General features: G+C 40.7%; 1 protein-coding gene across 6 annotated transcripts in view; it reads left to right on the top strand.

The window, feature by feature from the left end:
• LOC122559210 (EGF-like repeat and discoidin I-like domain-containing protein 3) overlaps positions 1 to 14,497 on the top strand; it is a 204,045-nt gene that overhangs the window by 49,079 nt on the left and 140,469 nt on the right. For 4 of the 6 annotated variants that reach the window (XM_043708601.1, XM_043708603.1, XM_043708595.1 and 1 more), the window contains one exon: positions 11,390 to 11,518. The exons of 1 other annotated variant lie outside the window; for it this stretch is intronic. In XM_043708601.1, the coding sequence (XP_043564536.1) occupies positions 11,390 to 11,518 (129 nt within the window). The remainder of the gene's footprint in view (positions 1 to 11,389; positions 11,519 to 14,497) is intronic. One more of the 6 variants, XM_043708609.1, reaches the window with a different exon arrangement.

The following is a 14,497-nucleotide window of genomic DNA, read 5'->3' as shown; positions in this document are numbered from 1 at the left end:
AAGCATGCAGGTGCAGCAGGTAGTGAAGAAAGCTAATAACATGCTGGTCTTCATAACAAGAGGGATTGAGTATAGAAGTAAAGAGGTTCTTCTGCAGCTGTACAGGACCCTGGTGACACCACACCTGGAATATTGTGTGCAGTTCTGGTCTCCAAATTTGAGGAAAGACATTCTGGCTATTGAGGGAGTGCAGCGTAGGTTCACGAGGTCAATTCCTGGAATGGCGGGACTATCTTATGTTGAAAGATTGGAGCGCCTGGGCTAGTACACCCTTGAGCTTAGACTGAGACTGGATCTGATTGAGATGTATAAGATTATTAAAGGATTGGACACTCTGGAGGCAGGAAACATGTTTCCGCTGATGGGTGAGTGCCAAACCAGAGGACACAGCTTAAAAATACGGGGTAGACCATTTAGGACAGAGATGAGGACAGAAACTTCTTCACCCAGAGAGTGGTGGCTGTGTGGAATGCTCTGCCCCAGAGGGCAGTGGAGGCCCAGTCTCTGGATTTGTTTAAGAAAGAGTTAGAGCTCTCAAGGATAGTGGAATCAAGGGTTATGGGGATAAGGCAGGAACATGATACTGATTGAGGATGATCAGCCATGATCATATTGAATGATGGTGCATGCTTGAAGGGCAGAATGGCCTACTCCTGCACCTATTCTCTATTGATTGCGTTCTTGTGCAATCCTCATTGTAGAAAAATTCGGATTTAGAGACAGTGCTTAAAGTATTGACACTGAAACCAAGTTACAGCCATCACTCTTTAAAAGTTTGCGCTGTAGAAACAGCATCCTGAATTCGTCAATCTCATTACAGCAAATTTGCATTGAAATGTACGTTATAACAGAATGACCAGTAATTAGAAGACCATAATATATAGGAGCAGAATTAAGCCATTCAGCCCAACAAGACTGCTCTGCCATTTGATCATGACTCCCCATAACCTCTTACCAATCAAGCACCTATCTGTCCCTCTCTTAAATATAGTCAATGACTTGGCCTCCACAGCCTTCTGCAGCAGTGAGTTCCACAGATTCACCAACCTCTGGCTGAAGAACTGCTTCCTCGTTTTGGTTCTGAAGGGATATCCCTTCACTGAGGCTGTGCCCTCAGGACCTAGTCTCTCTGACTGGTGGATATATCATCTCCATGTCCACTCTACCTAGGCCTCTCAGCATTCTAAGTTTCCATCGAATCCCCACTCATCCCTCCAAATTCAATCCAGTACAGTCCAAGAGATTTCAAATGCACATCATAGGACAAGCCCTTCATCTTAGGGATTATTCTTTTAAACAGGAACCCTTCCAATGCTTGCATATTCTTCTTAAGATATGAGGCCCAAAACTGCTCACAATATTCCAAATGCATTCTGACCACAGCTTTATACAGCCTTAGCAATATATTCCTGGTCTTCTATTCTAGCCCTCATGAAATTAATGTTAACATTGCATTTATCGTCTTAACTGCCAACTGAACCTACACATTAACCTTGAGACAATCCTAATCTAGGGCTCCCAAGTCCCTCTATATTTCCCTTTCAAAAGCCTTTCCCTATTTAGAAAATAGTCTACACTTCTCTTCTTCCTGTAAAGTACATAACCCTCCCACCTTCCTGCATTATGTTCCATCTGCCACTCTTAGCCTATCCAAGTCCTCTGCAGCCTCCCTGCTTCCTCAGCACGACCTGTCCCTCCACCTATCTGTGTCATCTGTAAATGTAACAGCACTGCTCTCAGTTTTTTCATCTAGATCATTAATGTATGATATGAATAGTTGTGGTTCCAACACTGACCCCTGCAGAACTCCACTAGTTACCAGCTACCATCCTGAAAAAGAGTCCTTTATCCACACTCTCTGCCTTCTGCCAGTCAGTGAATCCTCTATCTATGCCTATCTATCCTCTGTCTTGCGGCTAACATCATGGACTCTTGTGTTATTCAGGAGCCTCCTGTGCGACACCTTGTCAGAGGCCTTCTGGAAATCCATATAGTTCTTGTCCACTGGCTCGGCTTTATCTAACTTGCTCATTACCTCCTCAAAGAATTCTAACGGATTTGTCAGCGTTGACCTCCCCTTTATGAAACTGTGCTAACTCAACCCAGTTTTATCATAAACATCCCAAGTACTCCACAATCTCATCCTTAATAATAGACTCAATAACCTTACCAATGACTGAGGTCAGGCTAACTGGTCTATAGTTTCTTGTTTTCTGCCTCCCTCCCTTAAATATGGATATTACAATACATTAGCCATTTTCTAGTCTTATAAGGACATAAGAAATAGGAGCAGGAGTAAGCCATTTAGCCTGTTGAGCCTGCTCTGTCATTCAATAAGATCATGGCTGATCATCTTCTTGAATATCGTTGACTCCAGTGATCCCTGAAAGATCACTGCTCATACTTCTACAATTTCCTCAGATATCTCCTTCATAACTCTGGGATATAGTCCATCTTGTCAGGCGATTTATCCACCTTCAGACCTTTCAGCCTCCTCAGCACCTTCTCTTTAGTGAGGGCCACGATACTTACCTTTGCCCCTGACTCTCTTGAAGTTCTGGTATGCTGTTGGTGCCTTCCACTGATGCAAAGTACTTATTCAATTCCTCTGCTATTTGTTTGTTCCCCATTGGTATTTCCCCAGTCTCATTTTCCAGTGGGCCAAAGTCTACTCTTACCTCATGGACATCTAAATAAAATTTTTACAATCTTCTTTTATATTAATAGCAAGCTTACTCTCATATTTCATCTTATTGCTTCTTTTGTTGTCCTCTGCCGGTTTTTAAAGGTTTTCCAATCCTCTGGCTTCCTTCTCATCTTTACCACGTTGGATGCTGCCTTATGCAATTTTGTCAGAAGAATCAAATGGCAGACTTATTATTTAACATTTATTTAATTGATGACTAAGATTCTATCTCCATCACTTCATTTGATCACCTGCCACTTGGCTTAATAGAAGCTGACAGGCAAGCATGGGCGAGTTTCTCAGTGAGTCACAGACCTCAAAATTAGAGTCTCAGGTTGCAAGATGTTGCCAGACAGTTGCTGGCAGCTTCTCGGTCCTGAAGTCCATTGTTCAACACCCACATCTCTAGAGATCTCAAGATGAGAAGGATTAGCTTTCTCCATTTTATTTTGGTCCTAAACCAGCATCTGCATGAATCAGCAAGAATTCTTGATCTCTTTTACAGGTGCTTTGAGAACAGACTGAAGGTGTTTCTACTGTTCTCCTGAGGGTCTCCTGCCATAGTCAAGTTCTGGGTGAGCTTTTGCATTGCAAGTATGATGTTAGGTTTATAAACTACACATCCTTCCAAGGAATATGTGCCTGTCATGTTTCAGCAGGGGTTCTGTCTGCTCAGAGGCCTTGTTGCTTTTCAGCTATCAAATGGCTGTTTCAACTTTAGTTCTGACTGTAATATTTCCCCTCCTAGTACTTTTGGAGCACTTCTGGTTGACAATTCAACCATGCATGGCTTAATAATACAGTCATGTTCTCTGCCAAAGAGAAGGATAGAAAGGATTGCATATTTGTTCCTTCTCTAGGCAAAGCTGTTGCTCTACATGAAATGCATTATTCTATTTTGAGTATGGATGTGAAACTCCTCACTTCCTGTCTACTACATCAACGTAGATGCAATGAGTAAATTCCAGATATATTTGCAATGTAATGTGCTATTGAGGTACACTACTTTGTAAGATTGCTATCTTTCTCATTCTGCTGCAAATTTCTGAAACTCTAATTATGAGAACTACAAACTGCAGGACAAAGGTCAATGTAATTTTGTAAACATGTGTAGGTGTCCTCAATTCATTAGAAAAGGAGATAGGTGGTTAATTTAGATAACTCTCAAAAGCCAGCACAATGATTGTGGTTTGCAATTAACCTGTACCCATTTTGGTATTGCAGTGTTAAATTCTGTTTGCCTTCTGTTTGAAATGAGTTACTAGTTGCAGCCAATGTAGTTTACATTGATCATTGGCTGCACCATTATGTGGGGCCTGAGATTACAAGTGACTAACAGTACCTAAAGGCAATCTGCACCCATACGACAGAAATGGATTGTGACAGGAAGAAGTGGTGGGAGTATTTTGAAAAGTTAATCAGCAATTGTTAAACATACATGTGGAGAAGCAGCAATATTTTCTGACCATAGACAGGATGATGTGCTAAAAGACTTGTAATGAAGGACAATCTGTCTCCTCAGAAGTATATATGATGAGGCAGTAGAATGTAATGGTAGCTGACTTCAGTGCCTGGAGTGGAGCTCCGAAAACAATCATACAGAACTGGAAGAACTCAGGATTTCTTCAGGGCTGTAAATGTCTATCAGCCCATGTCTGTACCCATCAAAAAAGATCTGACTGCACTAATCCCACTTTCCAGCTTTTGGCCTAAAGCCTTGGAGGCTATAGCAATGCAAGTGAATATCTCAAATGTTTCAAGAGTTCCTTACTCAACCACCTTTTCATGCAATGAGTTCCAGACTCCTACAGCTACTCTGATTGAAAATGTTGCTCCTCAACTTCCCTCTTAGCTTTTTATTTCAAAGCTTAAGTTTATGGCTATTTCTCCATCCATTAATGGAAAAGATATCTTCCTATCCACCTAACCTGTGTCCTTTTTATTCTTTAAATGTCTTATCAGGTTCTATCTGAACCTTTGCTGCTTCAAAGTAAACAGCTGCAGCCTTTCCTCCATAGCTCAGACCCTCCAGCCCAGGTAGCCTCTTGGTAAATCTCCTTTCCACCCTGCCTAGTGCAATACATCGTTCCTATAACATGATGAGCAGGTCTTCATACAGTACACCAGTTATGATCCAACTGCTGTTTTATACAATTCCAGAATTACCTTCCTGCTCCTGTATTCTGTGCCTCAGCTAGTAAAAGCAGCATCCCATATGTCATCTTAAAACACCTAGTTGTTCTACCATGCTACCTTCAGGGATCTGCACAAATGCCTAACATAATCCCTTTACCTCCAGTACTTTCCAGGGTCCTACAATTTATGGTGTAATCTCTTGCCTTGTCAGCCTTCCCCATGTATATTACCTCTCATTTTTCAGAGTTGAATTTCATTTGCCACTGCTCTGCTGTCTTGAGTCCATTGATACCCTTCTAGAGTTTATTGTTCTTATATTCACTACTTATCACCCTACAGTTTTGGTGACATCCATGAACTTACTGATCATAAACAGAGGGTAGTGGTGATAGAGATTTGCTTTTCAGATTAGAGATTTGTGTCACAAGGATCGGTGCTGGGTCCACTGGTTTTTGTCATTTTACATAAATGATTTGGATGTGAACATAGGAAGTATGGTTAGTACATTGGCTGTTGACACCAAATTGGAGGTGTAGTGGACAGCGAAGAAGGTTACCTCCGAGTACAACAGGGTCTTGGGCCGAGGGCTACGAAGAGGCAGTTTAATTTAGATAAATGTGAGGTGTTGCATTTTGAAAAAGAAAATCAGGACAGGACATATACACTTAATGGTAAAGTCCTGGGGCATGTTGCTGAACAAAGAGACCCAGGAGTGCAGGCTCAAAGTTCCTTGAAAGTGGAGGTGCAGGTAGCTAGGATGGTGAATAAAGCATTTTGTATGCTTTCCTTTATTGGTCAGTGCATTGAGAATAGGAGTTGGAAGATCATGTTGTGGCTGTGCAGGATATTAATTAAGCCTCTTTTGGAATGCTGCTTATAATTCTGGTCTCCCTGCAATAGGAAGGATATTGTGAAACTTGAAAGGGTTCAGAAAAGATTTACACCCTACTTTTTTTTTTAACAGCTCTATCTCATCTAAATACGCTGTAGCCAGGAATGGTGAGCTGCCAATCCTGACCATGTTTCAGCCAAGTCTCAATCATTGGCTCATTGGAGTATGATATCATAATTATCTGTGTCGTCAGCCAGACTGTTTCATTCCTCAGGCTTGCTGCATTAAAATACATTGGCTTTAGTTTGCTAAACTCACTTCTTTCTTACCTAGCCTATGCTCCATCTGCCTTCCAGATTCAGTAATGCTTTACCTTCTAATTCCATTTCATCTTCTCTTCCCTTTGAACTACTTGTCAGGATCCCATTCCCTGCTGATCTAGTTTAAATCTATCCCAATTGCATGAGTAAACATCTCTGCAAGGATGTTGGTCCCATTCCTGTGCAGATGTACCACATCCAGTTTGTAGAAGTCCCATCTCCCACAGAAGTGGTCCTAATGTCTCAAACCTCCTGCATCACCTCCCCAGCCACACATTTGCCTGCATTATCTTTCTATTCCTGTACTATACTCACAACTGTGTGCCAATGGACTAAAAGCCCTGATAATCTATATACAAGTTTTAAGCTGTAAATATGGTCTTAAATCAACATTCCATCACAAGAGACAGAAGAGAAATGTGCAGCAGTTACCTACACACTTTCTAGTGGCATCACACATTAATTATTTTGAAGCTGCCGTGTCTGCTTCTGCAACCCCTCCACTCTTGCTTCTCCTTAACTTCACTGCCACTACTCCCAAGTCCAACACAGGTTCCTCACTCTGACTTGGGACTTCTCTATTCATGTGGGAGATGGCCCTTAGTTAGGCCCATAATTGACTCAACAGGCCACCAGTTGCAGTACCTGCAGTTGCTAATATGACATGGCAATGGGATGACGACATCCTCCCAACCCTTACTATTTTTTAGCCCTATCTTCTGCATAATAGGGCTGGGAGAATATAGAAAAGTACCAGAGAACTGCAGATGAACAAAAACAAAAATTGCTGGAAAAGCTTAGCAGACCTGGCAGCGTCAGTGAAGAGCAAATAGAGTTAACGTTTCAGGTCCAGTGACCCTTCTTCAGAACTGGACCCAAAACATTAACTCTGCTTTCTGACCACAGATGCTGCCAAACTTGAAGAGTTGCTTGAGCAATTTCTGTTTTTGTTTTGGGAGAATGCAGACTCAGTTTACACTGTCAGCATTCATTTGAATGGTGATGGCCTAGTGGTATTATTGCTCGACTATTAATCTAGAGAGTCGAGAGTGTAGTGCAGGAAAAGCACAGCAGGTCAGGCAACATGCAAGGAGCAGAAAAATTGATGTTTTGGGCAAAAGCCATTCATCAGGAATGAGGCTTGGTGCCTTTGGGGGTGGAGACCCAAGTAATATCTGTGGGCCAAGGTTCAACTCTTGCTATGGCAGATGGTGGAATTTGAATTCAATAATAATCTGGAAGTAAGAGTCTAATGATGACCATGAAACCATTATCGATATGTCAGGAAAAACCCATCTGGTTCACTGATCTCCTCCTTTTAGGAAGAGAAACTGCCATCCTTACCTGGTCTGGCCTACATGTGACTCCAGACCCACAGCAATGTAATGACTCTTAGTTGTCTTCTGGGCAATTGGGGATGGGCAGTAAATGCTGGCCCAGCATATGGCAGCCATATCCTGTAGATGAATAAAAAATACAGTTCAGCCACTGACATTGTATATAATTTAAAAGCTAGAATACAGAATGCAGCTATACACAATGAGAAAAGGGATAAAAGTGTGCAGAAGCCAGGACAAGGGGAAAGGATAGCACATGGGCCAGTTCACTGGAGAACAGGATTTTACTACTTTTTTTATGAAGAAGTGAGCTGAGGACTTCACTGGGCCAGGTGGCTGAGGAACACTGGGTGCACATAGATCAATGCTTGGTGCATTGTAGAACCAGCCAGACTGAGACATCTATGGTCAGTGGCCAAACAGCATGGAGAAAACTGGCATCAATTGGGCACAGTGTTGTGCTGAACTTGGAGCCCATGATGGAAAGTCTGCACGTACAGCAGATGCTCGGACGCCAACGAACTTTTTGACAACAGTGAGTGTGGAAGGAATGGCATTCCTTTTGTTTAAACAATTTGAGAGAGCTCATATGATATTGCAAGGCACTGTGTACCATGAGGAAGTCCACAAGTTTTGCAAACCTTTGTGCTTGCTCTACCTGTCTGTCTCTGACAAGAGAATGAGATGTATCTGCACATGGAGAACGTCAGTGTATTTATATTTCTCGTGACAATCAGAAAAAAGTTAGTTGTGTAAACACTAACAATCAGGCTCATCATGTCAGCCACAAATAATGTTGCCTTTGTCCTGTTTTGATGTTACAGTTTAAGCTGCAAGCTTGGCAAATGTCAGTCTTTACTGAAGTGAGGACATTTCATGCATTGGCCCTCATGGAGTTGAAAATTTCTTCTTAAAGCTCCTTAGTGGACCCTGTTGGGTGCCTACTCCTGCTGCCTACCTTTCCCCTACCCAATTGACCACCTTCACCCTCCCCCACCACCACTAACTTCCAGTCGGCCTCTCCTATTTGGTTGGAAGTCTCCTCACTCTCCCTGTCATACTTTTTTAGATGAAATTCTATCAGGCCACCCTGAAAGATACTGCAAGTTACTCAAAAGCTCCTTTTAACTGATCAGGTAATTGCTTCAGTGGCAGCCAGATTACATTCTGTGGAGTGTCCAAAATGTAATCCAGAAGAAAGCTTCAAAAAATGCTCAATAACATGAACAACCTGAAGAAATGATGCAGGCAAATTTATATTTAGGTTTGTGGTCAGTAATTGGCCCATGTGGCACTAGTGAAGATCAGTTCCTTCATTCTGTTTATTGCCATGCTTCGCTGTGGCAGACAACTACAGTGTTGACTGGAGTGTGGGTTGGCAAATGGCCAGTGAACATTGTGCTTTGGTTGATGACAGAATCTGTTTGCTCTGGCAGATGTTTGTGACAAGTGAACTTATGCCAACCCATTTACTGAGATGGCATCCTAAGCAGCTTTTGACTACTTGGTGACTGCATAGCATCTATGTGTCCTGTATGGCTCCATTTAATCACTATAACTTAACTAGTAATACTGGAGATCGAAAACAAAAGCAAAATACTTGAGATCAGAATTTCTGGAGATCTGAAATTCAAACAAAGTTCTGAAGAAACTCAACAGGTCTGGCAGCATCCATGAATAAAGAAATAGTTAACATTTCAAGTCCAATAGTCTCCTCTTCAGAATCAAACCATTCTAATTCCTTTTCTACTGAGAAACGTAGCACAAAAGGGATTTGTTTTCTTCATATGTTGTGTTCATATAGCTCCCTTTCGCTTTGTTTTTGTTTTCCTCACTCTCCATCTCCCTCTTTTCGATCAGAAAGTAAGCTTACTAATTCTTCAATGAAGCAATCTTATTCTCTAGAGTGGCTGCAAAGATTTGTTGTAGCTTTTATTGGATTGAAAGAAACACTATATTTATGGTTCTGATATGCTTGCAAAATGAGCAATTTCTGGAATTTCTGACATTTTACTACTTTCATGCAGCTTGGGTAAAGTGTGGCACACTACTCTTACAGAAAATTTGTTCCTTCATGGATCTTAGATTCAGTTTGAGATTCCTAATTCATACAAGATGGTGATCAAATGAGATGTAATGTCGGTGACTAAAGTTTTATATCCTTGGCTTATAATATATATTAAGAATTAGAAGTAACTTGTGAAGAATTTCATAACTCAAATCAACTGAAAATGGCAGCACAAGAGTGGAAAGAGGTCATGGGGACTGGCAGGTATATGTATTTTTGACTAACTTAGTGAAACACTGCAATGATGGATAATGTTGGAAGCTGTTGCATTCTGAATTACCATCATTATTAATGTTGATCACTATGGTTAAAGCTGATAAAGACCCTTTCATTGTATTTGGCAAAATATAATCTGCATGGTAACATTAAGAAACAAAGGCAATAGCTAATGTTTTTAAGTTAGGAGGTTATGTAATAAAAAAATCATTTCCAAGGTGATCCTAACATTTCTTTTTATGGTTTCAGCTCCTGGTATCTTCTGTGACTTTTTGCTTTGAGTTGAAACTAAACTCTCAATGGTAGATAATTCCAGAAGGTGATATTTTTGATGCAGAAATTGGTATACAAAAAGATGTGGAAATGGTTATGAATTTCCCAAAAGGAGTTTCAAATTCTGGAGAGCTTGACATGGTGAATAGGAAGTCTAGCTATTAAGAAAATGTAAAGTGGAGAATTCCAAACGAGAAACTGACCGGGGCTTTAAGTCGAAGAGGACACCTGATTAAGTACCTGATTGGTGCTTGATCTTGCGGGGTGTTGCTTACCAGAAAAAGCCCTCACCCTAGTGGGGGATAAAAATAATCACAAAAATCCCAGACTGTGTTAAAGACTATGTAATAGGACTTAAAACTTTACCTTCTGACTCAGAGGCTGGGCTCACCAATCAAGTTAATGCTGAGTGTGCACAGGGTGCCTAACCACAAAAATAGCAATTGCAAAGCAAATATGCAAATGTCTCCTTCCCCTACCTCACTAATTAATGTAATTATTCTTTGTGAGCCCCCTGTTGGTACTGTTGATTAGAACAGTGAACTCTTGAGTCTTTGCCAAGAAGATTAGGATCCCTTGTGTGTGTAGAATTAGTTGCTTTTAGGGTAGAGGTAAAAATATTTCAGTCCTCTTCAGTGGAGTTCTGTCAAGATAGGGTGATTTGGCTGCTTCATCCTTAATTTATCCTCCACAACAGAAGATTTATGTTTCTTACTGTATTATGAATTTTACATTTATTCTTACGCTTGGAATGTTGTAGTATTTTTGCGGTAATAAATTCTTCAAAATGGGTTTTTAGAATTAAATATCAACTCTGCCACTATTTTCCACTAATTAATTGAAAGGTTTGTTGTTCTTGTCCAAGGCTGATGTGGAAACTGAAGGTTCTTGATTGTCATTTTATCTAAGTCAAAAAAAGGAATATCTAGGAATTAGTCCAGTTGAAGCTGAAGATCAATTGAATGTGGAAGGGAGTTCCTGTGCAGATTAGAGAGAAGAATCCTTGTTTGTGCCGTGTCCATCAGAATGGTCACTGTTTTCTCCATTAATAACTGGCAGACTAAAAACAAACTTCAGACTTTGATGAATGAGTACTTTACACAGCAAAATCGTGCCTTTATAAACACTCAGTTACTTTATCAATTGTATGCAATCTCACAATACTATCCCAATACTGGATTTTGCACTTCATCTTAACAGATCTTTTTAGAATAACAAAGGTCCATTACATCATGATCTAGTTGCATAATTGGTGCAAATGGGTACTTTTAAAATGCCAAATAGGAAGGTGACAGTGATCTATCATTCCTTTTGGATGTACCACAAACATTAAATTATTAGATGAATTCACTGCTGCATTGTTACCTACAGGGTTTCTATAATTATTTTTGGTGATGATCCAGTTGACATAATTGTGATCTATCAATTTGTCTTGCTCTCTTTTATGTAAGCTTTTGATCTTATCACTTTTTATAGTGCCATCTCTTTTAATAATGACTTCTTTAAAATTTCAATTAACAGGGGAAATATGTGGACCCAACCCGTGTGAGAATGGAGGCATTTGCATGAGGGGGTTGGCAGATGAACCTTTTTCATGTGAGTGTCCCAATGGATTCACAGGTCCCAACTGTTCTAGTATTGTGGAGGTTGGTAAGTGCAAGCACAAACAATGGCAAAACCTTTTTCTTGCATGTCTATCTTTTCCTTAAGCTTTTCACAGTGCTATGGACCAGACCAAATTCCCCAAATATATTAAGAAGATAGCATAGACCCTTCTTTGTTCTTATTTTAAAGGCAACTGCCTGTAGTTGCATTGCAGATGCAATTCAATTGGTCAAACTACCAGGATTGAAGCAAAGCATTCTTTTATTCATACACTACTGTTAAAATACAGATAAAAGTAAAGAAATACTTAAGAATACACACATCCTTGGCAAAGGCAAATTCATTAACATTGTCTCACATGCAGTTCTAACTGCTGGAAGAGAACCCTAGCTTTGAGCTGTAGCAATCAAAGATGTTGCAGCTTTCACAACCCCCAACAGCTACTGCAAGTTAAAACTAAAATCCTGATTCTGTGGGAGCTTGACCCTATCCATTCAGGCTGCTTCTATTGTCCCAACTTTAAAACAAAAACCCCAAAACCTCACAAGCCGTTTACTTTTTATTGGCTTGAAGCAGACCACTTCACCATCTGTCTCAAACTCTCTTCACAAAAAAAACCCAGGACAAAGTATACCTCTTAAAGCCATAGTATTGTCACAGCAGTCACCAAATATTGACCTTTCTCAGGTGAATGTCTGGCTAATATTAATTGTGCACTAGTTATATTTGTTGCCGTGCCTTGTGTTGTTAGTCTTTGTTAAAGCTTGCGCTTGTCTATATTTTGACTATATTCCAATATTGTCACAAGAGCAAATATGGAATGGTTGAATTGATGTGCATGACTATTTTTAAGATAATCATGTTTATGATAATATAACCTGTATGAAAGTTATAAATGTTGACCATGGCTATTAAGAATGTCATAAATTTTATATGGATTTTACTGTAAATGTTTTCCAATCAATATGTTGACTTCTCCAATTTGTCAAACAAAACCTGTGAGAACCTGTGAATTTTTCAAAGTAGTAAAGAGGATTGACGAGGACAGAGTAGAGGACGTGATCAATATGGACTTCAGTTAGGCATTTGACAAGGTACCCCATGGGAGACTGGTTAGCAAGTTTAGATCTCATGGAGTACAGGGATAACTAGCCATTTGGATACAGAACTGGCTTGAAGGTAGAAGACAGGATGGTGGTGAAGGGTTGTTTTACAGACTGGAGACCTGTGACCAGTGGTGTGCCACAAGGATAGGTGCTGGGTTCATTGCTTTTCATCATTTATATAAATGATTTGGATGTGAGCATAAGAGGTATAGTTAGTAAGTTTGCAGATGACACTAAAATGTAATGGACAGTGAAGAAGGTTATCTCCGATTACAAGGGGATCTTGATCAGATGGGCCAATGGGCTGAGAAGTGGCAGATGGAGTTTAATTCAGATAAATGCGAGGTGCTGCATTTTGGGAAAGCAAATCTTAGCAGAACTTATATACTTAACGGTAAGGTCCTAGGGAATGTTGCTAAACAAAGATACTTTGAAGTGCCGGTTCATAGTTCTTTGAAAGCGGAGTTGCAGGTAGACAGGATAGTGAAGAAGACATTTTGTTATGCTTTCCTTTATTGGCCAGAGTATTGAGTATAGGAGTTGGGAAATCTTGTTGTGGCTGTAGAGGACATTGTTTAGGCCACTTTTGGAATATTGCGTGCAATTCTGGTCTCCCATCTTTCGGAAGGATGTTGTGAAACTTGGAAGAGTTCAGAAAAGATTTATAAGGATGTTGCCAGTGTTGGAGGATTTGAGCTATAGGGAGAGGCTGGTGCTGTTTCCGTGGAGCGTCGGAGGCTGAGGAATGACCTTTATAAAGGTCTACAAAATCATGAGGGGCATGGATAGGATAAATAGACAAGGCCTTTTCCCCTGGGGTATGGGAGTCTAGAAACAGAGGGCATAGGTTTAAGGCGAGAGAGGAAAAATTTAAAATGGACCCTAAGGGGCAACATTTTCACACAGAGGGTGGTGCGTGTATGGAATGAGCTGCCAGAAGAAGTGGTGGAGGCTAGTACAATTACAGCATTTAAATGGCATCTGGATGGGTATATGAATAGGAAGAGTTTATAGTGATATGGGCCAATTGCTGGAAAATGGGACTAGATTTGGTTAGGATATCTGATCAGAATGGATGAGTTGAACCAACAGGTCTGCTTCTGTGCTGTACATGGCTATGACTCTACAACTTGATTGTAGTTCAGGGAAATTAATACGCAGCAGAAGTGGAGAAAATTGTGGGAGGTAACAGAGGAGATTGCGAGGGACCTGGCATTAATTTTCAAATCAACTCTGGATACAGGAGAGGTACTGGAGGACAGTTCATTTGTTACCATTATTCAAGAAGGATAACAAATGAAGCAGGGAGTGAAAGACCAGTGAGTCCAACATCAATGGTAGAGAAAACTTAGAAAAAATTATGAAAGTTGAATCAGTCTCACCCTGGAGAGGCAAGGATGAATCCAGGATAGTCAGGTGACTTTAAATAAAACAAAACAACGTGGATGCTGAAGATCTGAAGCAAAAATAAAAGTTGCTGGAAAAACTCAACAGATCTGGCAGCATCTGTGAAAAGAAAGCAGAGTTAAAATTTCAAGTCTCGTGACTCAACTTCAGAACTACAGAAAGATCACTGATTTTTTAGTCAGCTGACCTTTTGAATTTTCTCGGTGACAAGATATGTGGATGAGAATAATGCAGTGGACGTAGTTTACATGGAGGAGAAAGTGAGGACTGCAGATGCTGGAGATCAGAGCTAAAAATGTGTTGCAGGAAAAGCACAGCAGGTCAGGCAGCATCCAAGGAACAGGAGAATCGACGTTTCGGGCATGAGCCCTTCATCAGGAATGAGGAAAGTGTGTCCAGCAGGCTAAGATAAAAGATAGGGAGGAGGGACTTGGGGGAGGGGCATTGGAAATGTGATAGGTGGAAGGAGGTCAAGGTGAGGGTGATAGGCCGGGGTGGGGGCGGAGAGGTC

This window comes from Chiloscyllium plagiosum, chromosome 2 (assembly GCF_004010195.1).
Source record: "Chiloscyllium plagiosum isolate BGI_BamShark_2017 chromosome 2, ASM401019v2, whole genome shotgun sequence".
Lineage (NCBI taxonomy): Eukaryota > Metazoa > Chordata > Chondrichthyes > Orectolobiformes > Hemiscylliidae > Chiloscyllium > Chiloscyllium plagiosum.
Note: the sequence above shows the minus strand (reverse complement) of the source record. Positions and strands in the feature narration are given on the sequence as shown.